The sequence below is a fragment of the Phacochoerus africanus genome, chromosome 8, assembly GCF_016906955.1.
Source record: "Phacochoerus africanus isolate WHEZ1 chromosome 8, ROS_Pafr_v1, whole genome shotgun sequence".
NCBI classification, from domain to species: domain Eukaryota; kingdom Metazoa; phylum Chordata; class Mammalia; order Artiodactyla; family Suidae; genus Phacochoerus; species Phacochoerus africanus.
This window is the reverse complement of record NC_062551.1, coordinates 63,955,691-63,979,656: the sequence shown is the minus strand read 5'-3', so window position 1 is coordinate 63,979,656 and position 23,966 is coordinate 63,955,691. Positions and strand designations below refer to the sequence as shown.

The 23,966-nt window shown below is 61.9% G+C and overlaps 2 protein-coding genes across 8 annotated transcripts; one reads left to right on the top strand and one right to left on the bottom strand.

Moving 5' to 3' along the window:
* Positions 1-7,421: 7,421 nt before the first annotated feature.
* On the top strand, positions 7,422-12,470 carry PEX10 (peroxisomal biogenesis factor 10). Of its 6 annotated transcripts, XM_047791157.1 has the most exons (7): positions 7,424-7,631; positions 8,551-8,631; positions 8,967-9,373; positions 10,455-10,630; positions 10,729-10,864; positions 11,431-11,531; positions 11,749-12,470. In XM_047791157.1, the coding sequence occupies exons 1-6, from the start codon at positions 7,427-7,429 to the stop codon at positions 11,497-11,499; spliced, it is 1,074 nt and encodes a 357-aa protein (XP_047647113.1). In that variant the 5' UTR covers positions 7,424-7,426; the 3' UTR covers positions 11,500-11,531; positions 11,749-12,470. The 6 variants fall into 6 exon arrangements, 4 of the variants coding, with proteins under 4 accessions (XP_047647114.1, XP_047647111.1, XP_047647113.1 ...); XR_007136418.1 differs by having other exon boundaries at positions 7,422-7,631; positions 10,729-11,664; XR_007136417.1 differs by having other exon boundaries at positions 7,422-7,631; positions 10,729-11,942; positions 12,087-12,470.
* A 1,114-nt stretch (positions 12,471-13,584) lies between these two features.
* RER1 (retention in endoplasmic reticulum sorting receptor 1) lies at positions 13,585-23,910 on the bottom strand. Of its 2 annotated transcripts, none has more exons than XM_047791153.1 (7): positions 23,777-23,910; positions 20,228-20,309; positions 18,514-18,618; positions 16,274-16,373; positions 15,357-15,435; positions 14,336-14,471; positions 13,585-14,117 (listed from the first exon to the last, which is right to left on the bottom strand). In XM_047791153.1, exons 2-7 carry the CDS (start codon positions 20,306-20,308, stop codon positions 14,028-14,030), a joined length of 591 nt encoding a protein of 196 aa, XP_047647109.1. In that variant the 5' UTR covers position 20,309; positions 23,777-23,910; the 3' UTR covers positions 13,585-14,027. The 2 variants fall into 2 exon arrangements, with proteins under 2 accessions (XP_047647109.1, XP_047647110.1); XM_047791154.1 differs by lacking the exon at positions 23,777-23,910 and adding an exon at positions 23,338-23,483.
* Between the last annotated feature and the right edge of the window lie 56 nt (positions 23,911-23,966).

Below are 23,966 nucleotides of genomic sequence, written 5' to 3'. Positions count from 1 at the left end.
CCCCCCATCACCAAGCGCTCAGGATTAAACAAGAGGCCAGCCCCCCAAGGATGTCCCTGACACAGCAGCAAGAAGGATGCATCTGATCAAACCGCGGCACTGGATGTGCATCTTTCTAGTTTCTGCTCCCGCTGATGCGGAAAGGCTCCTAGGTCCACGCAGAGCTGCCGCTGCTGACACGGCCGCAGCCCGCACACTTGTCCCACCCAAGGGGACAGTGGGCAAAGTGGCTGTGCCACACCAGTGCATCCAGCTGGTGGCTGTTTCCTCAAAACCACATGAGATGAGCCTGCCCCTTTGAAAGAAAATAAATGAAATGACAGGCTCTGTCACTAGCGAGAACAACCACCACTTAAGTGAACACAAGCACTGGGAGAACTTGGACCCACACTGCGCGTTCAACAGCTTCCACACGTGAAAGGCTTTTTCTCGTGAGACAGGTGGTGACGATAAAGCGAGAGAATGAAATGCAGACCAGGACAACGTCCAAAATCACGCACACATGAAGGTCTTTCCCAAGCGAAACCACAGCAGTGGGTGTCAAGGTCACGGAGTCCCCGATGGCCATGGATGTGGCCGCAGCCTTCACAGTGCAGGGAAATGTCAGAGTTCCCTGGTAGCAGAGTGGGTTAAGGACCTGGCATTGCCACTGCTGTGGCGAGGGTTCGATTCCTGGCCCAGGAACTTCCACACACCGTGGGTGTGGCCAAGAAACGAAAAGAAAGTGTGGAAGCCACCTAAGTGTCCATCGACAGAGGAATAGATAAAGAAGACGTGATACCTGTACACTGTGGAATATTATTCAGCCATAAAAAAGAATGAAATTCTGCCATTTGTGACACCGTGGGTGGAGGTGGAGGACATTGTGCTCAGTGAAACAAATCTGACAGAGAAACAAAAACTGTACAATATCACTTACATGTGGAATCTAGAACACACAACAGACCGGTGGATGTAACAGAAAAGAAGCAGATTCACAGACGTAGGGAACAAACTGCGGGAGACCATCTCACGGGGGTGGGGAGGGCGAGGTACGAACTTGGCTATAGGAGAGGCTCAAGGGTGTCTTGTGCAACGTGAGGACGCCAGCCAATACGTACACAACATGTATATTTTTGGCCACGTCTGCAAAACACGGAAGTTCCTGGGCCAAAGATAAACCCCCACCACCGATGTGGCCAGAGCTGCTGAGGTGACTGTGCTGGATCCTTAATCTGCTGTGCCACAGGGGAACTCCATGGAGCCAATATTTTGTAATAACTGTAAATAGAGTGTAACCTTTTAAAAAGCCTAAAAAAAATTTTTAAAGGCCATTGTAACAAAACAAAACGCATTCTGAAAAGTACCTAAAACCCAAGGTGCACACTGAACATGTCTCAGGATGTGTCCCAAGGGGGGGGCCAGGGCGGGCGAACACAATCAGTCAGTCTGCCCGGGGCCGTCCAGACCCAGGCTGGGATGTGGCGGGCAGTGGTCCCCGGAGCCCTCTGCGCCCCAAGCCTGTAGAAGACATTGCTATGGAAGTGGGGGTCTCCAGATCCGGACCTGGTTTGAAGGCTGCCTCTGCGTGGCCGGAAAACTCCCTCTGGGCCTCGGTCTCCTGGTCTGTAAAGCAGGTGCAAGGAGACCCCTCCCCAGCAGGAGATGGCGGGCACGGAGTCACCAGCTGGCAGGCCGCCACGGGCCCGTCTGTGTCTTCCTGCCCCGGGGCCCTTCCTCACCCTTGGTCCGGGAGCGCATCCCTTGGAGAGAGATGGGCCCTGGGGGCCCCCACCTCTACGGGCAGATCCCGGCCCTCTGTCCCCCCGGAACCTCACCCTCTCCACCAAAGCATGTCACCTGGGCCCCAACAGGCCCCGTCCCCCCACTCAAGTGGGAATCTTGACAAGCGCAGCAAGCTCAGTCTGCACGTCACATCACGGTGCAGGGGCTCGATGGGATCAGACGCCCCCAGGACCAGAGGAAGGGCCGGAGGAGGGAAGGCAGAGGCCCCGCCTGAAGGCCCCCAGCCACAGCAGCTCCCTGGCCTTTGGAGAGGAGGCGGGTCTGCTGAGCCCAAGAGGTGAGTGGAGGCTCAGGCTCAGGCTCAGGCTCGGGGGGTGACACAGGGCATCCCCGTGTCCTTAACGCAGCTCTCGCTGAGCTCCTGACCAATGACCAGAGACCCAGGGCGGCCGAGGGTCCCTGCACCCACCCTCAGCCCGCAGTAATCCGCAGGCTGGCAGGCAGGCAGACGCGGCTGGATCTGGCAGGTGCCAGGGGCCCAGAGGGGCCTGGTTGAGCTCAGGCTTCTGTGAGCAGGAGCCGTTTGCAAGAGAGGCCTCAGGGAGAGGGGCAGCCAGCACAAAGGCCCGGTGGAGGCCCCTGTCCCGTCCAGCTTCCCCAGTCACAAGCCCCAGCCATCTTCCAAGCTGTTTCTCCCTCACTGTCCTCACATCCCAGGAGAGGCGGGAGACAGCCCCCCTGCCCGCCTCCAGCTGCCCCCCCATTTTCTCCAGGGTGTTGTTACCCCTCCAGACTCAGCAGCAAACTCAAGGGCAGACAGAGGACAGACAGCAGGACGAGCCACCCCTGGGTGACCCCTGCCGACCCCATCCTGGGGACCATGAGGGTGGCCAGGACCACAGACCTGGGAGGCCCGGCCTCAGGGGCTGCTGGGACCCCAACAAGAGCAATTCCCAGGGGTGGCAGAGAGTGGAGGAGGGGACCTTGGAGAAGTCGTGTTTGTGGTGCAACAGGACAGGAGGGCTCAGGTCACTGAGGTCGCAGGTGCACAGCCAGGGCAAAGAGGATGCCAGCAGCCGGGCATTGGGGTGGGGTCCTCTGCCTGAAGTGGGAGCCTGGGGGCAGGGCTAGGAGCCCGTGACCCCCAATGGGCCCAGGGTGGGGGGCTCCTGTGGGGAGGGTTCTCCAGGCCCGGGGGTGGGGGGGAGTGGGACAGCCCTGCTGAGACTGTGAGCACAGGTAATAAACCAAGACAACAGACGGAGCCACCAGCTCCAGGAAGGGAAATGCCCACCCAAGGCCACGGCAGCCGTCGCCCACCCACCTTGCTGCCCTGCTCTGCCGCGGCGGACCCACGGAGCGTCCTGCGCTGCCCACCCGAATTCCAGACCAACCCAGGGACCCACCGGCCCTCGCGGCGTCTGCAGACCTGGGGCGACAACCCGTGTCCTCCGTCCCCCAGAGCCTCCAATGAACTGGGGGAAAGGCTGCTGCCTGACTAAAGAGGGCACACACTGGACCCAGGGCCCCCCACCCCAGGAGGAGCTGTATGGTAACAAGCCCCCCTCTGTGGCACGCCCTACAGTCTGGTCCAGGGACAGGGCCGAGGCAACACCTGCCCCCAGCCTCTGCCCCGAGGCCCCTCCCAGGCCAGGGCCACAGGCCAGACCCCTGTCCCTTCCCCACCTCCGGAGCGGGTCCGTGTCCTGGCCCCTCTGAACTTTGACCCTCAGCTCTGCCCTAGGGGTGGTGCCCCTTCCCTGCCGGGCCCCTTGGGCTCGATTCCTGTGTCCTGCTCCTTGAAGCCCTGACGGTGGCCCCAGAGCCCTGGGCCAGCTGTGCTCCTGTCAGACACACCATTGGGCCAGGACACGGGCCTCTCCGTCCCAGGCCAGCAATAGGGACACGCTAGCCCTTGCCACAGGCAGGGTTCCTAGCCAGCTGCTGGTGCCCTGCAACCTCGTACCATCACTTCCTAGGCCAGTCCAGTCCCCAGGCAGCCCTTGACCTGACCCCAGCTAACGAGTCATGGACAGGACACCACGGCAGGTCCCGAAGCAGGGCCTCCCCCGCCAGCGGCCCCCACACTGGGGGAGGCCTCCGCCCGAGGGGTTGTGGGAGCCCCAGCTCAGTTCTGGGGGTGCCACCCACCTATGGTGGTAACTCGCCTCCTAGTCCAGGCACCCTCATCCTTGTCGGGGAAAAGTGACTCCGGCTCAGATCGTCAGTGTTGGACAACGAGACACGTGAACATGGGGAGACGTCGACAAGGCTCTTGACTTCGGCAGAAGGGCACGGGCGCTCCAAAAGCGCATGCGAAAGCGGGAAGAGCCCCCATTTATCCCGATTGCAGGTGATGGACCTGCCCCTTCCCATGGGTCAGGTCAGGGCGCACATTCTTCTTGGTTGGCTAACTTGAAACAAACGGTTACTGCGGGAGTTCCCGTCATGACTCAGTGGTTAACAAATCCGACTGGGAACCAGGTTGCAGGTTTGATCCCTGCGGGAGTTCCCGTCATGACTCAGTGGTTAACAAATCCGACTGGGAACCAGGTTGCAGGTTTGATCCCTGGCCTCGCTCGGTGGGTTAAAGATCTGGCGTGGCCGTGAGCTGTGGTGTAGGTCACAGATGCGGCTCGGGACTGATGTTGCTGTGGCTGTGGTAGAGGCTGGCGGCTGCAGCTCCGATTAAACCCCCAGCCTGGGAACCTCCATATGCCACGGGAGCGGCCCAAGAAATGGCAAAAAGACAAAAAGAACAAAAAAATTACAAATTGAAGAGGGCAGTGAGGCGGGTGTCTCAGGAAAGCAGGAAGACGTCCTTTGATAGAAAAGACACATGTTAATTCTCACATCCTGAGCCCGCCCTGTGCCCACCGCACTTCCACCCTGAGCACCTCCAGGGACCAGACTCGTGGCTGCCGCCGCCACCACCACCACCACCACCACCGGCTGGAGGAATGTTCTCGGGGTTTGTCCCAAGGGAGTCTCTCTGCCCTGATGGTCATTGGGGTCAGGGCAGGGCAGCGGGCTCTTTCCCAGCCCCACACCCACCCAGGCTGGGGCTGCAGGGGACGGAGGAAAGAAGCCACCCCAGACCCACACCTGGGGCCAGAGCTGGAGCTGCCCACAACGCATCCCCACCTCCGACAGGAGGCACCCCCTCAAAGGACAGCAGGGCCCACCTCTGCTCAGCACCCCCGAGGAGCCTACCCAGTCAGGGATGGCAGCAAGGCTGGTGCCGCTTTCCCATGTCCCCCCGCCCCTCTGCCACCCCTGGACGATGAGAGGCACATGCTTCCCCTCTTAGGACAGGTCGAGGAACCCGGGGGTCCAGGGAGGGTTCTGCGGGAGCTCTGTGCCCTGCCCCCCCCTAGGGCAAGGGTGCACACAGCCCCATGTCTGGCAGCCATGGAAACCCTGAGCCCTGGAGACTCGCGGGGAGGCTCATAGGGTGAGACCGCCTTGGCTGGCGTCAGAGGCCTAGAGCCCACCCATCCTGCCCTGCCTTCCGTGGGCCAGGCCGGACCCCACGGCAGCCGCCCAAGCAAGGCCTCCCAGCAGAGCAACCCAGACCAGCTGGCCAGCTGGCCACCGGCTTGCCCACCAGGCTGCCCACCGCGTTCTCCTTTGGTTCTGATCCAGATTCACTCTCAGGGTGAAACTCTACCCGCTGACCTGCTGGAGCAGATGGGCCAATGGCGCCACCTGCTGGCCATTCTTGAATTTGATCCTAAACCCAAGTCATCTTCCTGGGGGCCCTGGGGACCTGGGGGCAACCCCAAACAGCAAGCCCCCCACAGCACCAACCAGGAAACTGAGGAGGTCTGAACCCAGCTGGATCCCAGGCCCCATGTCCCTGAGAACAGACACTCGGTAACACTTACGGCCTCACCCAGCCCGGTGAGTGTGCCAGTGAGAAGACAGGGGGGGATGCTGTCCTGGGCAGGGAGCTGGGACCAGCCAGTGGGGCGCGGTGCCCAGGGAAGTGCCCACCCCTCAGGCTTCCTGAAGGAGCCAGCTGGTGATCTTGAGAAAGGGGACAAAACCTCCTCCAGGGAGTTTGCATCGTGGCCCAGCGGTAACGAAGCCAACTAGTATCCATGAGGATGCGGGTTTGATCCCTGGTCTTGCTCCATGGGTGAAGGATCAGGCGTTGCTGTGAGCTGTGGTGTAGGTCACAGACACAGCTCAGATCCCGTGTCACGTGAGCTGTGGTGTAGGCCGGCACCTGTAGCTCCAAGTAGATCCCTAGCCTAGGAATTTCCATATGCCACAAGCGTAGACCTAAAAAAGACCAACAAATAAAAATAAAAAATAAAAAATACTCCAGCTCCAACTTGGTGCCGGTGGACACAGGCCAGGGCGTCTCGGGTCAGGAAGGAGCAGCGTGTTTCAGCCTGTTGGGTGAGGACTGACCAGAAATTTCTGAGGCATCAGTGTCTCCCCCAGGCCCCGCTTGTGAGTCTGTCCACCCCAGGCTGGAAGCCAAAGGAGCAGGCAGCCTCTGCATTCAGGAAACAGGGTGTACCCACAGGCAGGGGTGCCACTCCGAAGGGACAGGGGTTCTTCAGTAGCAGGAAGGACTGTGGGACCATCCAGCTCCTGCCCCTTCCCTCTAAGAGCTGCCTACAGCTGTGGGGCCCCGATAAGCTCTAGACTGTGCCCACAGCTGGATTCCAGGGGGTTGAGCTGCACCAGCCTGGGCACGTACCCACAGCTGATGCCGGGATACAGGAGCAGAAGTGAAGCCAAGAGCTGCAGCCTGTCTCAAGCCACGGCCTGCTGGCCAAAGTCACTGCTGGTGACACCCCCACCCCCTAGGTTGACCTGCATTTTTTCTCTCCTGCTGGTCCCACAGCCCCCCCTCGGTGCCCACAGGAAGGGGCCCTTTTTCACTGGGACCCCTCTGGTCTGGGGCACAGATGCAGATGTTGTGACCTGCTCCAGGCCCAGAGCCCTCAGGGTGCCCCACTTCTTCCTCCCACTGTCCTCCCCCGGGGTCCCTCCCTGGGTCCTCCTTGCAGCTCAAATCCAGCTGTGCCTGTGCCCAGGTGCTAGGCTCTCCTACCTCTGTCCCCCCTAATGCATGGCCTCCCAAGCCCCCCAAGTCTCCCTCGGTCCCACTTCTGAGAGCAGCTCAGAGAGGTCAGGGGTCTGCACTTGTGGGGCCTGGGGGGCCACCAGTATAAACACCGTAGTTCAAGAATCTGTACTCCTGGCCCCGCCCTGGGCCCCAGATCCTATTCCGCCAGCCCGCGGGGGGCGGTCGCAGGGATTAGAGCACAAGGGATGCCAGCACCCCGCGGAGGGCACTGCAAGGAGAGGGAGCAACGCCCTCCTCACTTCCTGCCCCAGAGAGCGGACGACCGTCTCCGCACCGGGGAGGGCACCCGCGCCGGCTCTGACGTTCCTCGCAGTACCTGAGGGCTGTCCCCATGGCCCCTCGCCCCCATTCCCCGCTTATCCGCCCCTCCTGCTCTGCGCCTGCCCTCCCCGGGGCCGCGATCGCCCCGCACGGAGCCCACCCAGCACGGAGCCGGGCCGGCTCGGCTTTGGCCTCTGCCGTCCCGCCCCGCCCCGCCCCGCCCCGCCCCGCCCCGCCCCGCCCCGCCCCGCCCCGCCCCGCCCCGCCCCGCCCCGCCCCGACGGCTCGGCCCCGCCCCCCGCGCTGTGACGCACAAGGTCTGTGCCGCGCGCCATGCCGAGCCGGAGCCCCGGCCGTCATCCGGCGCCGCCACGTGGGCGTGGCCGTCTCCGTGTCGCCGAGGCCGCAGGTCCCTTCGACTCCGCGATGGCTCTCACGGCCGCCAGCCCCCCAGAGGTGGTCCGTGCGGCGCAGAAGGACGACTACTACCGCGGCGGGCTGCGGAGTGCGGCGGGCGACGCCCTGCACAGCCTGGCGGGTGAGGCCTCCGGGGGGGCCCGCGGGTGGTCCTGGGCGCCAGGCTGGGGGGCCAGGCGGGCGGACGAGCCCCAAACCCGTCGGCTCGGCCACCGCGGGCTCGGCCAGGCCCTGCGCGCCGCGCTGAGACCTGAGCTGCAGGAAGAAGCGAGCGCCTCGGGCTTCGCCCCCGGCTGCGGGGGGCGGGGTGGGGGTCAGGCGCCAGCTGTGGGAGCGTCCACGGCTCTGGGGACACACGAAGGCCCCCGTTGAGCAGCGGCAGTGGAGCCTAGTGGACGGACGAGAGCCTGGGGTGGATTCTGGCCCACAGCTGGGCTTCTACTCGGAACAGCCGAGGCGAGGCCGGACCGTAGATTCGGGACTTGGGTGGCCGTCAGCAGGGAGGCACCCACTTGTGTATTTATTTTTGCTAATTTTTTGCCTTACTTTGTGTCAGACCCTGTTCTCTGTGCTTCAGAGCATTAACTTCTTTTATTCTGAACACGTCCCTGGAAGTTAGGACCTGTTACTGACAGGGAAATGTTGTAACTTGCCTGAGGTCACTGCCATTGTTGTGGGGAGCTAGGATTTGATGCTGGACGGTGGGCTCAGCTTGAGCTTCTGGTCACTGTACTACCCCATCTGTCCTTGTGGCCCTTCTGGGCTCTGGAACAGTTGCCCAGGTGGGTCCTGGAGGGGGAGAGGGCTGTTGGTGGGTAGGTTCTCAGGACACTCAGCGGCCCAGGTGAGGCAGGTGTGGGTGGAGCAGAGTGGACGGCACAGAAGGCCAGGGAGAGAACAGAGTGTGGTTTAGACCAGTCTCAGCCATTGGAGCGGGGACTGGGCGGGGCCCTGGCAGCGGGAGAGAGGGCTGTTTCTAATCCTCACCAGCGCACCGCCTCACCCCCCGGCCCTCGGTAACAGGCTCTCTCTTCTCTCAGGTGCGAAGAAGTGGCTGGAGTGGAGGAGAGAGCTCGAGCTGGTGTCGGATGTAGCCTACTTCGGCCTCACCACACTTGCAGGTAGCAGCCCCAGGCGGGACCGAAGGACCCACGACACACCCAGAGGACAGGAGAGGGGCTGCCAGCCAAGGAAGGAGCTTCTGGAGGTGCTTCCTGGTGTCCCTGGCCCAGACCGGCCTCAGGGAAGCAGAGCCCCTTCCCTGGATGAGAGGCCAGGCCCAAACCCAGGCCAGGGCCCCTGGAAACTGAGAGTCCTGTCATGCGGGCCCCGGGACTGTGTGTCTGTGGCTGAACTCATGGCCCCGGGGGCCCGCCCTGAGGGAGCCTCGTCTTTTAGAGGAGGGGCGGCCGTGGTAGAGGGAAGGAGATCGCTGCCAGGTCCCCATCCCCCACAGGCTACCAGACCCTTGGGGAAGAGTACGTCAGCGTCGTCCAGGTGGACCCGTCCCAGAGCCGAGTGCCCTCCAGGCTGCGCCGCGGGATCCTGGTGGCTCTGCACACCGTCCTGCCCTACGTGCTGGACAAGGCCCTGCTCCACTTGGAGCACGAGCTGCAGGTGGCCGGCGACAGCACCCGGCCCACGCAGGGCAGCCTGGCGCCCGCTGCACGCAGCCAGTCAGCCCCGAGGCGCTGGGTGCGCAGGCGGACGGCCACCCTGACGGAGCAGCAGCAGAGGGCGCTCCTGCAGGCCGCAGGGGTGCTCAGGCAGGTCCTCGGCTGCCTCCGGCGGCTCCACGTTGCCTGGTTCTACATCCATGGTGCCTTCTACCACCTGGCCAAGAGGTTCACTGGCATCACTTATGTAAGTAACTGGTGCCGCCTGGACCTGCTCGGTTCTGGCTCGTCAGCAGGGAGCTGGCTCTTCCGGGCCTCTGTCCACGAGCAGTCACAGGCCTGGAGCCAGAACCTTCCATGGGAAACATGGGTTGTGTCGGCTCCATTTTGCCGAAAGGCCCACGGAAGTCTGCTTTCCATAAACCCTGAAGGTCGGGCTGGTCTGTCTGCCTGCAGCCTGCACTTGAACTCTGTGCCAGGCCTCAGCCTCCCACGCCCCTTCCAGGCTGCCCGCCAGAGTCAGGTATAGGGACCCCGGTGGTGACCCCACAGCAACCATGAGGCCACCCTGCTGCCAGCATCCCCACCGGTCTCCACCCTCTACCTGCAGATGCCCCTTCCCTTCGGGGTCTCAGCTGCCGCCCTTGCTTCCAGATTCACCCTGAAGGCCTCCCCAAGGGTCTGCAGGCGCCCCGCCCTGCCTCAGGCCTCGCTGTGCCGGCTCTGTTGGTTGAGGTGTTTGCTGAGCTGCTGCAACAGACACAGGGTGCATCCAGTCAGGGTGTCAGGCTCCAGCTGTGTGGCTGACCTGACTGTCCCCACTTCCAGCCGAGGGAAGGAGATGGACGTGCAGGGCAGGCCCCTCCCCCTCGAGGATGTGGCCTCAGTGTCCTCGGCTGCAGGAGGGGCCGGGTGGTGCCTCGCTCTGTTCCTTGGACAGGGGCCACGCAGCCGTGTCTGCCCCACCGAGCCCGCGCCTGTCCACTGGGTGTGCTCCTCAGGGCTCGTTTGCCTCCGAGGTCTGGGTGCCTGGCTGTCCCCCTCACCCTGCGGTCCTCCCTGCAGCCAGTGTGACCTGCAGAGTCTGACCCCCGGGCTCTCATCCTCACTCAGCACTCGGCTCCCCGGGGGACCAGCGGGGCCACCACTCAGCACTCAGAGCCAGCAAGGAGTGCCTGCTCCCCGAGCAGCCAGAGGCCAGTGGTCCCTCTCCATCCCCCTTGTGCCAGAGGGTGGGCCAGGGCTTCATTCAGCCAGGAGGCCTGGCCCTGGGGCGGTCGGTGCTTTGTGCAGCCGATCATGGGACTGTCCCTCCACGTCCTTGGCAGCTCCGCGTGCGCCGCCCGCCTGCCGAGGACCCCAGGGTGCGCACCGGCTACAGGCTGCTGGGGCTGCTGTCTCTGCTGCACCTGGCACTGTCCACGGGCCTGCAGCTCTACGGCTCCCGGCAGAAGCAGCGCGCCCGGCAGGAGTGGAAGCTGCACCGCGGCCTGTCCCACCGCAGGTACGTGGGCAGGGGGCGCACCCCAGGGTGCCTGGCATCGCCACCCACCCAGAGCAGGCTGGGGACTCCGCTCTGTCCCGCCATCCCTCCCCCACCAGGAGCCATGTGGACGAGAGAGTGGTCAGCACCGCGTCCCTGTGCACGCTGTGCCTGGAGGAGCGCAGACACGCCACCGCTACGCCCTGCGGCCACCTCTTCTGCTGGGAGTGCATCACCCACTGGAGTGACACCAAGGTGGATGCCGAGGCAGGCCTCCCGCAGGGGCGGGAGCGGGGCCACGTGTGGGGCCAGGCTCCACGGGAGCAGACGGGCTGGCTCTCGTGGCTCCACTGCAAAAGGCCTCTGGCTGCCCGCTCAGAGTAAGGGCTGTCTGCACAGCCTTGACACCATGGGTGTGAAGCCCACCAAGTCCAGTGACCAGAGCAAGTGGCTGTGCCACCCCACCTTCCCCCCCCGGACCCCCTGGGCCTAGACCCTGCCGGCCTGTTCCCACGCAGGTGTTTTCCCAGTTCCAGGCCGCTCTGCAGGGGGTGCCAAGCAGAGCGGGCCTCCCTGGGCCCGGCCCTTCCCAGGGGTGAGAGGGACCCGGTCCTGAGGGGTGGACAGAGGACACGGGGTTCACTCCCTCAAACTCCTGAGCCTCTCAGGATAGCCATCATCTGTCCCAGGTCGCTGTCCCTGCTCTGCTCCCCGGGGTTGAGGCCTTCAGGTTTTGCAGCGACCCCTAAAATATCATTGGAGATGCTGGTGGGGGCGGGCCTGGGGCTCAGCTGACACGGCGGTGACCCCTCCTCCCCCAGGCGGAGTGTCCCCTCTGCAGGGAGAAGTTCCTTCCCCAGAAGCTCGTGTACCTGCGGCACTACCGCTGAGCCGGCGGCCGGAGGAGGGGTTCGTTCTCGAGGTTGGTTTGACTTGCGCAGAAATCCTAGACTCTCGCACCTTCTGTTCTTTGTCACATGAGATACTGTGCCAGCTGCTTGGGAGGACAACGCCGGCCCTGGCAGTGAACTGGCTAACCCAGGTCCTCCAGACAGGTTCGGACATGGCCTCCGTGGCTCGCCAGCCCTGGTCTGCAGGGCCAGCGCGCCTGGGTCACTCAGCTCCCCTCCCTTCCCCAGGCCAGTCACTGCGCGGGAAGGTTCAACACCAGGCGTGGGAGAGGCCGGCCTCGCAGGCCAGGACTGTGCGCGAGCAGGGAACCAGCAGCTCACCCCCAGGTGTGGTGGTCCGCAGGGCAGGGAGCCGCTGCTGGCCGAGCACGGCTGCTCTTGGGAGCCCTTCCTGCCGCCCGACACGCTCACAGGTGTGCCAGGTTCGTTTCCCGTCCTGGCCTCACGGCACAAAGGCTCTCCTCCTGCTGGGAGGGCCCAGTGGGCTGGCCTTGCCCAGAGGCCAGCTGCCCACAACAGGTCACTACTGCGTCCCGCCCACTTCCTGTCACCTCCGTTCTTTTCAGTTTTTAAAACTACACAACTGATGCCAGGGGTAGGACTCTGCCCTGCGCCGCCCACAGAGGTGCCGAAACGGTCACGGCCCAGCGAACGGACACCCGCAGGGGAGGCCTCCCAGAGGCCCGCCTCAGTGCCAGGCCGCCGTGACCACAGCCCCGCCACAGACAGGCAGGAGCCTCCGGGGGCCCAGAACCACTTCTGCTCCCCAAGTGCAGGCCCTTTCCCTTCACGTCTTAGGCTTGAGTGTTCACTATGGAAACTGAAAAACAGGCAGAGGCACCTCGAGTGCTGCAGTGTGGTGGTAAAAGTGCCGACTGGAGGGAGTTCCCGTCATGGTGCAGTGGTTAACGAATTTGACTAGGAACCATGAGGTTGTGGGTTCGACCCCTGGCCTTGCTCAGCAGGTTAAGGATCTGGCATTGCCGTGAGCTGTGGTGTAGGTGGCAAATGAGGCTCGGATCTGACGTTGCTGGGGCTCTGGCTTAGGCTGTGGCTACAGCTCTGATTAGACCCCTAGCCTGGAAACCTCCATATGCCGCTGGTGCAGCCCCAGAAAAGACAAGACAAAAAAAAAGTACTGACTGGACAGTGTTTACACGTGGGCTGAAAATGTAGGTCCAGGAGTTCCCATCATGGCTCAGTGGTTAGCGAACCTGACTGGCATCCATGAGGACACGGGTTTGATCCCTGGCCCTGCTCAGTGGGTTAAGGATCCATTGTTGCTGTGGCTGTGGTGTAGACCGCAGATGCAGCTCTGATTCAACCCCTAGCCTGGTAACTTCCATATGCTGCAGGTGCAGCCCTAAAGAGACTAAATAAAGGAACATTCAGGCCCAGGTATAAAAAAGATCTTAATACGGCCTCTTAAAAGCAAGAGGAGGTGCTTCCGCTGTGGCGCAGTGGGTTCATGAGCCAGCTTGCTTCTTGGAGGCACAGGTCCAGTCCCCAGCCCAGAAATTTCCATATGCTGTGTGTACAGCCAAGAAAGCAAGCAAGCCAGAGGAGCTGGTTCGGATGCAAAAGTTGGCAGAAAGAAGTGCCAGGCGATAAAGACACTGGGAGCAGGGAACGAGAACCGCCGGCCTGAAGACCTGGGAGAAAGCACACCTATTTGTCAGCTTCTGGGCCTGGGGACCATGACAGCCCCACCCTCGGCAACAGGGTCTGGGGAGGAGGCGTCTCTGGCCAGGCTTCCTGTGCAGCAGGCTGCAGTGTTTCAGACAAAGACTACACGAGAGCGGGAACACGACCTTTAATAAAGTTGGGACTGAAAAGTCATTTGGTAAAATGTTTACGAGTGTTTGTTTTTATCACATCAAAAAAGGTGCCATGCAGATCAGAGTTGTTTCCCCATAGAAAGTGGAAAAAGCCGGGTGTTAAAACCCACGAGACTAGGCAGTCTTGCCAGCTGTTTCTGAAAAGGGACTGCTGCATGGGAAGAAATTTAAATTAAAAACAAAACCTCTATGTATCAAAGAAATGTGTCAAAATAATCTCAAACAATTAAAATATAATATATATTTATAATTTCAGGCCCTCAAAAGCAATCACGGCAGTTAAGAACACAGTTTTGAGTCATCAGGATAAGAGGCCGACCCGACACATCTCTACTGAGATGAAACTGGGAGACTGGCACTCGAGCCCGGGGTCCCCCCGAGTCTCCTTCACGCGCAGGAACCGGTGAGCTTCCTCCAGGCGGGCGATGGGGTCACGGGCGGCATCCCTGGCGCTGGGCATCAGGGTGCCACCTGCCCTCCCCGCCCTGCCCCCCGGCCACCCTGCCTGGCCGCCTAATGGCCCTGAAAAATAAATCAATGCGATTCAGTTTAAATGCCAGTTTCTTCAAGAACCTGATATTTCAGTTACAAATAATTGAAGCTCCTTTTTAAAAAGAAAACAACTCCCGTGATCAACTACTGTACGCGCAGGCGGCGCAGCGGGGCGGTCTAGCTGGTGAGCGTCTTGGCCGAGTCCTCCTTGCCCCTGTACGTCCTCTTGCCGTGCGTGAACGGGATGTACCGGTACTTGATCATGTGCTGGGGACAGGCGCACAAGTCACAACAGCCCCCTGGGCCGCCCCCACGCTCCCCCAGGCCCCCCACCCCCCTCGCAGGGGCAGGCGGGCCTGGAGCAGCTGCCCGGGGCCCGGCCAGGGCGCCATGCCCGGCAGACCTCCCGCACCCCACGCCTGAGCCAAGCCCTCGCGGCTGCTCAGAGCGGCAGCGTGTCCCCCGTGGGCCCCGGACGCTGTTACCTTTATCTGCCTCTTCATGGTGATGCAGAAGAGCATGACGAAGTACATGACCAGGATGGGCCAGAACACCGGGACGTTGAAGGCCTCGAAGAAGGTGCAGACCATGGCCACGAGGACGCCCTTGGTCGCCGCGTGCCTGGGCAGAGGGACGCGGTCAGAGCCCGGAACAGCCTGCACCAGCCCCGCCACCTGGGAGCAGGGGCGCTGTGACCACGACACGGCCCAGTCTCCGGAAGGCACCAGGATGCCCGAGATCACAAAGCACCAGATGCCAGCAGCCGCGCCGACACTGCTCAGAGCAGCTGCGCGGGGAGCCGAGAGGCCTCACGGGCAGTGCCGGAGCCGCGTCCAGGAGGAGCCCGCCCCAGCCTCGAGGCTCCCGAGCCACCTGCCCAGGAGGCCGAGGACAGGCCATTGGGCCTCAGGCCCAACCCCTCAGGGTCACAGCCCCCACCCCGCCCAGCTGCCCCAGCCGCCCCAGCCCGGCGCCACAAAGGCGAGGTGAAGGTGGCAGCGTGCTGCCTGCCGCTTTGGGTCCCCCACACAAGATAGACACGCAGAGACCCCCGCTCCTCCACCCTCCTGCCACATTGTCACATTACAGATGGGACGCCTCCAGGGGCCTGGGGGATGAGGCAGCCTTGCCCCAGAGCAGGGCACTCACAGTCCACCAAGTCCGAGCAAGGACAGAGCTGGTCCAGCCAGCGAGTGGGGTGCCGTGCAGAGGACCAGAGACCCACTGTGCAGCCTTCCCCCGACGCCACATCTGTGACCTACCCCGGACCCCATCCCAGAAGGGCCTCTCCGTGGCTTCGAAGCACCAGTGTCACCTCGCCACCCAGAGCCGCGGGCCAGGGGCTCTACTAGCGAGGCCCAAGGCCCAGCCCCCGTCCCAGGCAAGTTGGCAACCAAGCGAGGAGACAGGACAGCATGCACGTTTCCCCAAGGGGAGGGGTCCCGGTTCTGAGCTGCTAACACGCCTCCCCGCCACGCACGGGGTCACCGGCCGGAAGGAACTCACCAAAACTTGAACTCCGGGAGCCTTCGAATGAAGGGCCGGAACTCCTCGTTCTGTTTGGTCGGCAACGAGGGGCCGTCATCTGAAAGGCAGAGGAATCGGTCAGAGCCGGAGCAGACCTTTCCCCTCGTGGTTCCCATCACTGCGCTTCTGGGGTCCCGAGGCCCCTGGCCCAGCAGCCCTGCCGCAGGCCGGGACCCCACCCTCGAAGGCGCGACGGCGCCGCCCGCCCTCCAGGAACCAGTCACCACTTGGAAGATGGACACCGACGCGGGGCCCTGGCGCGGGAGAGCCGCCTGCCCACGCGGGAAGGCGGCCTCCCCCGTCACAGAGGGAGACCCCGAGGCCAACCGAGGGACCTCTGTTTCCGAACTCCCTCAGCGCTAAATGAAAAGGTTGGTTCCTTTCAGACGTTCATCAAATACTCCAGACGGAAAATTCACAGGCTCTGCTCGCAACCTGGATGCAGGCTCACAAAGCGTCTCCATCACAAGGAGGCCCCTGCAGGCAGGAGGCTGCAAAGGGCTTTCCAGGCCCAAGCTGGCCGTCAGGCGTCGACGGAGGCCCCCACCTGGCCCAGGTGTGCCAGGTGCAGTGCGATCTAGAACTTTCAACCCGTCGTCCTGGGAAATCAGAGACCACCACCCTCTACAGGGCCGGCAGCCTCGTCTGCCGTGGGAAGCCGCCCACAGAGCCCAGTGCCGGGAGAGGGGACACGGACAGGCCGGCTGTCCCAACGTCCAGGCTCAGCCCACTCCTGCGCGCGGAGGGGATGGGGCCCCCAGATCGCCCCACAGCAGATTCCCCCGGGTCAGAGTGCACGCTTTAAACTCCGGGCTCCAGATCCCAAATGTTTCCGGAGAAAACGGTGCTGAGCTGCCCCGAGGAGCACGGCAGCGGGTGGGCGGCCAGCACGCTACCTGAGTCCTCCATCAGGGAAGGGTCCACTTTGGGGGAGAGGAAAGCTATGAAGAGGTTCAGGTGGTAGATCCCCAGGGCGTAGGTCACGATGTACCAGCCCTGGAAGAGAAGGGGACACGGTCAGTGACACCACCCGCCACCAATTCCTCATGTGGACCGACCCTGGCCACGGAGGTCACAGCACGTGACAGAAGCGCAGTGACGGTCCACCGTGACAGTGCCTCTCATGAAGGTCCTGAGAGCGGACAGGCCAAGGTCCCAGCGGCCAGACGCCCCCTGGGGTCGGGAGACGCACCCAGCCCCTGCCCGCCCCATGCTGAGCGCCACCGTGGCTCCAGGGGCCCAGCCCCCGGCGCTGAACCGAGCCATCGCCGTCCCCCGCTTCCTCCTCCCAGCAGCGCCTCGCACCGCCAGGCTCCCGGTTGGGAATGGTAACGACCTGCTGCCCAGGAGAAATCCAAACCGGAAAATCAGGAAACGGAGAAGGCAGTCGGAGGGTGTCCAGGAGCCAACCCTGCCCCGGGACGGCCAGGCAGCAACCACTCCGCTCGTTCTTCCAGAAGAGTCGAGACGCCTAAGGCGTCTGCACCAACAAGACGGGGTCTTTCTGCTTAGGCTCTTCAGTCAGACACATGAACACTGGGTGAGACGTCAGTGGCTGAGTGTTTCCCCAGCCCCACAACGAGGGCTGAGGTGGAAGGGAGGCCGAGTCAGGCACAAATTCGATTCAGAACACAGAAAACCCACCTGCACGAGGTGCCCCGCCACCCCCACCCAAATCCCTGCATCAGGGTCTCTGGGTCATTCTTCCCGTCAGAGAATGGCTTGAGGTCTGATTTTTTTTTTTCTTAAACCTAGACCCAATCACAGTAAATTCAACATTAATCGCAGGCACCCGACACACACGGCGTCCTGCTCCACTGAGCTGGACTGGGCGCGGCCTCCTGCAGGACACGGACAGAAATGGTTAAGAGCCAAGGACAAGTCTCACCCTCCGCTCAGGCGAGAAGCCGGCGCAGCACTGGGCAGAGTGGGGCGCCCGGCCAAGAGTGTCCGCCCACGTCCCGGGAGATGCCTAGAAGGAGGGTGCCTGCTGTCCAGGAGCAGACGTGCGTCCCAGTCGGAGACACAGCGCTGACGAGACCTGAACCGGCCTCCCCCTGGACGCAGGTGACGCCGGGGACCCTCACTAGGGCCCAGTTGGCCACCAGGTCCTGGTCCCTGAGGAAAGCCCGTCCCCTGCTGGCCACCGCACCCCCTCCTCAAATGCAGCACAGCTCCTGGCGCCCAGGGGATGAGGTGGCCGGACCAGGTTATTCTGTCCCCAGGGTCCCCAGCCCCCGGGCATCCTGAGGCAGCGTCGGGAAGGGGGGCACTGGGCAGACCAGGACACGGGGAGCACTGTCAGGGTCACCAGGCCCCCGGCTGACACCGAGACTCTCGGGAACCCCAGCAACAGGCTAGGAGGCACCGTGGCATGGTTGGGTTAAGAATCTGACTGCGGCAGTTTGTGTCGCTACGGAGGCACAGGTGCCATTCCCTGCCCAGTACAGGGCATTAAAGGATCCAGTGTTGCCATAGCTTCGGCTCGGAATCAAACCTGGGCCTGGGAAGTTCCATACGCCTTGGGTTGGCCAAAAAAAAAAAAAAAAAAGGAAAGACAGTCTCTGGAATTCTCCTGTGGCTCGGTGGTTGAGGATCCAGCATTGTCACTGCTACAGCTCCAGTCGCTGCTGTGGCGTGGGTTCAATTCCTGGCCCAAGAACTTCCATATGCCATAGGTGTGGTCAAAAATAACAACTCTTAAAAACAAAGGGCGTTCCTGTTGTGGCACAGCAGGAACGAATCCGACTAGTATCCATGAAGATGCGGGTTCAATCCCTGGCCTTGCTTAGTGGGTCAGGGATCCAGTGTTGCCGTGACCCGTGGCATCGGTCACAGACAGGCTCGGACCTAGCATTGCTGTGGCTGTGGTGTTGGCCGGCAGCTGCAGTTCCAACCTGACCCCTAGCCTGCGAACCTTCACATGCTGCGGGTGTGGCCCTAAGAGCAAAAAAAAAAGTTCTAAAAAATAAAAATGAAAAACACAAAAATCAAGTCCCTGAGCTTCTCATATTTGGTGCTTAAAGGAAACTGATCATCAGACACCATTTCCTTCACCATAAAGCCCCTAATCCCGAGACAGAAGGACCACCACCCCCTCACCCAAGGCGTGGGGACGCCGGCCGGCCCGCCTCACCTGCAGCAGGTAAACGCGCACCATGTAGACGAAGCTCAGGCCCAGCGTCACCACCCATCGCACGGCTGTGTACGGTGTCGACCTGTCCAGCCAGGACTGGTAGATCTAGAGAAAGGAGCGTTCACGCGTTAGGGAGCCTGCCAGTGCCAAACTTCAGACAATGAGTCGCTGGCGCCAAGCAGCGACAGCACTGGGCCCAGCAATTCCTGAGGCAGGTCCAGCCCTCAAGGCAAAGCAGAACCACCTGTCACAGCAGGAGGTCCACAGCACAGGCCCCGAGGGTCACCCCAGAGAGCCCAAACTCCGAGCCCACGAGGAAGGGGATGAGAGAAGGTGTGTCCACGTGGGCGTCACCACCAGCGCGCAGGACTCCACCTGCTCCCCCAGCCAGTACCAGCGCCCACCCAGCCTGGCAGGCACCTGCACAGCTGCACAGCGAATCCTGGCTTTTCACACATCTGCACGTGTGTGTGCACACGTACTCGACAGACAGACATGGAGTCTTTCTTTTTAGAGCTAAATCTGTGGCATATGGAAGTTCCCAGGCTAGGGGTCAAATCGGAGCAGCAGCTGCCAGCCTACACCACAGCCACAGCAATGCCAGATCCGAGCCGCTCTGCCACCTACACTGCAGCTCATGGCAACTCAGGATCCTTAACCCACTGAGCAAGGCCAGGGATCGAACCTGTGTCCTCACAGAGACTATGTCGGGTTCTTAACTCACTGAGCCACAACAGGAACTCCACAAATTAATTTTAATTTTGAATTTTTTTTCTTGCCTTTTTTTTTAAAAAAGGGCTGTACCTGCAGCATGTGGAAATTCCCAGACTAGGGGTCGAATTGGAGCTGCAGCTGCCAGCCTACACCACAGCCATAGAAAAGCCAAATATGAGCCACACCTGCAATCTACACCACAGCTCATGGTGATGCTGGATCCCTAACCCACTGAGTGAGGCCAGGCATCAAACCCACATCCTCACAGAAATTAGTTGGGTTCATTTCCGCTGAACCACAGTGGGAACTCCTAATTTTGAAATTTTAATTTTGAAAACCTCAACCATTCATAAGAGGGAGGCATGAGCCCGCAGGCACCCATCGCCTATAGTTTCACTAATCATCAGTGACTCCAGACACTGTTTCCTTTTCATGTCAGGAAGCTCCCAGACTAGGGGTCAAATCACAGCTGCAGCTGCAGGCCTACACCACAGCCACAGAACGCCAGGGGTGAGCCCCAGTGGCAACGCTGGATCCTTAACCCACTGAGCGAGGCCAGGGACTGAAAACACAGCCTCCTGGACACCATCAGGGTCTTAACCCACTGAGCTACAATGGGAACTCCCCAGATGCTGTTTTTAATTTTAAAAACCAAGATGTTTTTAGTTCAAACCAAAGCAGCAGTCTGTGCAGCTCTTCTTCCCCAGACCACAGTCCCTACAGGGTCAGGTGCCTGGCCCGCGCCCCAGCCCCAGTGCTGGGAGGGGGGCAGCAAAGGCAGAGCTGGGGCCCCTGTGCCTGTACCGCCCAGGAGCTCGGAAGGGTTTTCACACTTTGAACGCTGCTGGAAAAAACTCACGATGCTTCTGAGAGGGACTGCGAAACCAGAGGCGGTGACGCCCTCTCCTCGGGGACCGCCAGCACACTCAGGCCCCAAGGGGGAATGTCCCAGGTCAACGCTCATTCAAATTTTTACACCCCTCAGCTACTCCAGACCCACCTGCCCAAGCCGTGTGAAGAATCTGTACACCACGGAAGGCTTCCCATGGACAGAGTCTCCCACGCTGTCACCTTCGGACATTCTGCAAAGGAGAAAGACACGAGACGCTCTCACATTCAACAAGCATTAAGCGTCCGACCCTTTGCCCTACTCTCATCAGTCTATCAGGCAGGCTTCTCGGTACTTGCTCTTTCATCCGCACCCCCGCCTCGTCCCGCGTGTCTTTACCACGAGTCGTCCAGGAAAAAGAAACAGGCAAGTGACAGGCCTTGGTGGAAAGCCAGGGGGATGCACATGCAAAGCGACACGGGTGGACTTTCGTTTCTGCGAATGTCGCCGTGATCACACCCCTCCTGCTGGTCCCCAGTGGCCACCCTCGCTGCCTGCAAAGACCTGGGGACACGGTTCTGTGTCCACCTCCCTGGGGCCGATCCACCACCCGTGTCGCTGCCCCCACACCTCCCCCCTCCAGCACCTGCTCCCGCCACCTCTTCTCTAGGCCCTGCCCTGGTTTCTGTCCAGGCTGCAGCACAGTGCCAGCAGCCAGCCGTGCGCCTTGCAGGCCTCTCAAGACCAAGTCCCTCCATGGACAGGAATGTGTCACCTGCAATTCTCAGGTAATCACCGTCTGTGCTCCAGTTCCCGTGCATGGAGGTAACCCTATCCGCCCCGGGAGGAAGCGGATCAGGTGGGAAGCAGGCAGACCTCAAAGCAAGGTCAAGAGCCCAGCCCGACCTCAGCTCTTCCAGCTGACGTCTGGCCTGGCTGCCCCCAAACCTGTGGGCCACACCTTCCGAACCTGGCCCCAGGCAGGAGCAGGGCTGAGGAAAGAAGTGGACTGAAGCTCTGGGTTTCTTCCTGGGGCCCCTGGGCAGCGTGGCAGTGGCCGGTGGCCTTGGCTTCCTCACCTGGAATACGCCACTTGCTGACACAGCAGCACTTCCCATCCAAACAACACCGCCCGCCCCACTGCGTCACCCACACCTGCCCAGATGCCCGACATGACTCTGGGTCCTGCTGACCCTTGAATAACGCAGGGTTAGGGGCACTGGCCCCCAGCCATTGACAGTCCGGAGAAAACTTTACCATTGCCTCCGGGTCCGCAGTGCCCCCAGCCCGGATCGTGCAGACTGCAGCACGCACGTCACGAGGTAACCTGCGTGTAGGGGACCCAGGCCATTCAAACCTAAGCTGTTCAAGGGTGAACTGTCCAACTCAGATATGAAAGCGACCTGAGCAGTCCTAGGCCCACTTGCGTTAAAAGCATAACTGTGGGGTTCCTGTTGCGGAAACAAACCTGACCAGCATCCATGAGGACGCGGGTTTGATCCCTGGCCTCGCTCAGTGGGTTAAGGATCCAGCGTTGCCGTGAGCTGTGGTGTAGCCCAGCAACCGCAGCTCCAATTCAACCCCTAGCGTGGGAACTTCCATACACCGTGGGTGTGGCCCAAAAAGACAAAAAAAAAGTGTAACTGTGACCCCATGACACCACTTCCTGGAGCTGCCATGCGGAGGGGGCAGGGCGTCAGGGGTGCCAAGGAGCCCCAAGTCACGCCCTTTGCTCTCCGGGGAGCCAAAGCTGAAGCGAACAGGTGGCCTGAAGCTCCTAGTGCGCTTCGGGGGGGCCTGCTTTACAGTCGGCTGAGGAGAAGCCCGTAGTTTAAAAGGGGCTGAATTCGAACTTGCTACCCAGAGGGCCAACCACCCGCTGAGGCCAGAGCCGGGCCAGCAGAAATCTACAGCGGCAACATTCTCCGTCCCGTGGCTCCCTACAAATTTTCCCCAATTTTACTTTTTTACGACCCAAGTGTTTACCGTGAAAATGCTTCTGCTCGAAGGGAGGGATCAGGAGGAATGTGAGAAAGAGGACCGCTGCCCACCCCGTGGGCCTGCGTGCCCTCCGTAGACACGACGGCTCAGAAGCCTCATCCTTTTCAGCTGAACACGCGCAAAATCCCCCAAAAGCACGCTGGCCAGCTCCAGACCACCCGGCAAACAAGCTACAGGTGAACTGCGGCCCCCGCCTCGGCTGAGCTCCCAACGGCAATGACATGAAGGAGGTGAACTTTGGAGTCTCCGGCCCGTCTGGGGCCGCCTCAGCACACAGCTGTGAGATGCAGGCGACAGGTCCTCAGCCCCCGCCCAAGACCTCCCGGGGGGAGGCTCAGCCAGGCCCTTAGAGCCGCCTCGGGAGCAAGGCAGCCTCCGCCGCACACGTCAGCCCCGTTCCCGGATCAGGGCCTGCCGTCCCTCCCTCTGCTGCTGAGAGGCCGCCTCTTCAGAGAAACCCTCTGTGCCCAGCCCCTTAGCTCATGTCACCCTGTTTTCTTTTGTGGGACAATCATCTGCGACTGCTCTCCACTTCATTTCTCTGCTCCCTCCCGCTAGGAGGCAAGCTCCTCGAGGGGGAGTCCTGGCCGGTCCACTGCTGGGCCCTATGGCCTACAAGGGCCGGCCACTTAGCCAGTGGGGTGGGGAAGTGCTGCCAGACCTAAAGGCTTCAGGCTCGGCCACGAGGAACAGACGAAAAAGCAAGATCAACAAATCATCCCAGGAGTTCCCGCTGTGGCTCAGCAGAAACAAACCCGCCTAGGATCCATGAGGCTGCAGGTTCGATCCCTGGCCTTGCTCAGTGAGTTAAGGATCCGGTGTTGCTGTGGCTGAGGCTGGCAGCTGCAGCTCCACTTCGACCCCTAGCCTGGGAACCTCCCTATGTCACAGGTTAAAACAAACCCAAAACCCACCCCAACAGAGGCCATGAGCATCACATCTGAAGTTGTAGCCAAACCCTCCTGGGCCTATAGGTCCAGAGCCATCACTGCACCTGTTTGTGGAGTGGTCCTCCCTGCTCAGACAGCACATAGGGCAGAGGAGCAGGCTTGCCTGGCGCCCAGGTCAGCCACCGCTTGGCTCCCACAAGCTTGCAGTTCACTGCAGCACCCCTTCCCTCATTCCTCCTGGGTTCCCAGCAGAGTAATTTCCCACACTTTCAACCTCTGATGCCGTTCCCTCTACCCCTCGGCGAGGCCCCGCTGCCGGCTCCTCCCTCCCCTGCGTGTAACCACTTTCCAGTTTCCACCTGGCCCTGACCACACGGCACTTACACTCACCAGGACCTGGGAGCCCTCACACACCTACTGGCGTCCACCTTACACATCTTGCGAAGTGAGAAACCAACCCGGCCGAGAGGAGGCGCCCTGGGACACTCCCAGCCCCAGGTGCCCAGGGCAGGTTTCCGGAGGGCAGCTCTGGGCAGGCACGAGCGGCGCCGTCGGCCGGGTCAGCCCGAGCGCTTGGGATCCTCAATTCAGAATCGCCAGGACCTCGAGCGACCCAACTCCACCGCGACGCTCCCACCCAAACCCCGCAGGCCAGCCTGGATCGGCCAGGACACCGAGGCCCCACAGCCCGGGGCGGCCGGCGGAACCCTCTCGGGACACGCCAGCGGGGGCGGGGGTCTGGTCACCGCGGGGACCCCGGGCCCGCCCCTGCTCTGCGCTCGGCCGCCAGCACCCCGGCCCGCGCCTTGCCCGCCCCGCCCGCCGGCACCTCGCGGTCCGCTGCGGCCGAGCGCGGTCTCCCGAGGGCCGCGGGAAGGAGGACGCGGGTGGCGGCCGCGCCGGCGCTTCTCTCGGTCCTAGAACGAGCAGCCGAGCACTTCCGCTCCGTCCTGTGCGGCGCCGCCTCCCGGCCCTCCAAGATGGCTGCCGGGGCGGGGCCGAGAGCCTCCAACCATTTC

Bases quoted from the DNA above. Each gene is read 5' to 3' on its own strand.
- PEX10 (XM_047791158.1), top strand. From the start codon at position 7,427: ATGCCGAGCCGGAGCCCCGGCCGTCATCCGGCGCCGCCACGTGGGCGT. The intron at 7,632-8,550 runs GTGAGGCCTCCG...CTCTTCTCTCAG, and splicing joins CGCCCTGCACAGCCTGGCGG to GTGCGAAGAAGTGGCTGGAG. The intron at 10,631-10,728 runs GTACGTGGGCAG...CTCCCCCACCAG, and splicing joins CGCGGCCTGTCCCACCGCAG to GAGCCATGTGGACGAGAGAG.
- RER1 (XM_047791153.1), bottom strand. From the start codon at position 20,308: ATGTCCGAAGGTGACAGCGTGGGAGACTCTGTCCATGGGAAGCCTTCC. The intron at 16,374-18,513 runs GTGAGGCGGGCC...CTTCTCTTCCAG, and splicing joins TGCGCGTTTACCTGCTGCAG to GGCTGGTACATCGTGACCTA. The intron at 15,436-16,273 runs GTAGCGTGCTGG...TCTGCCTTTCAG, and splicing joins TTCCCTGATGGAGGACTCAG to ATGACGGCCCCTCGTTGCCG.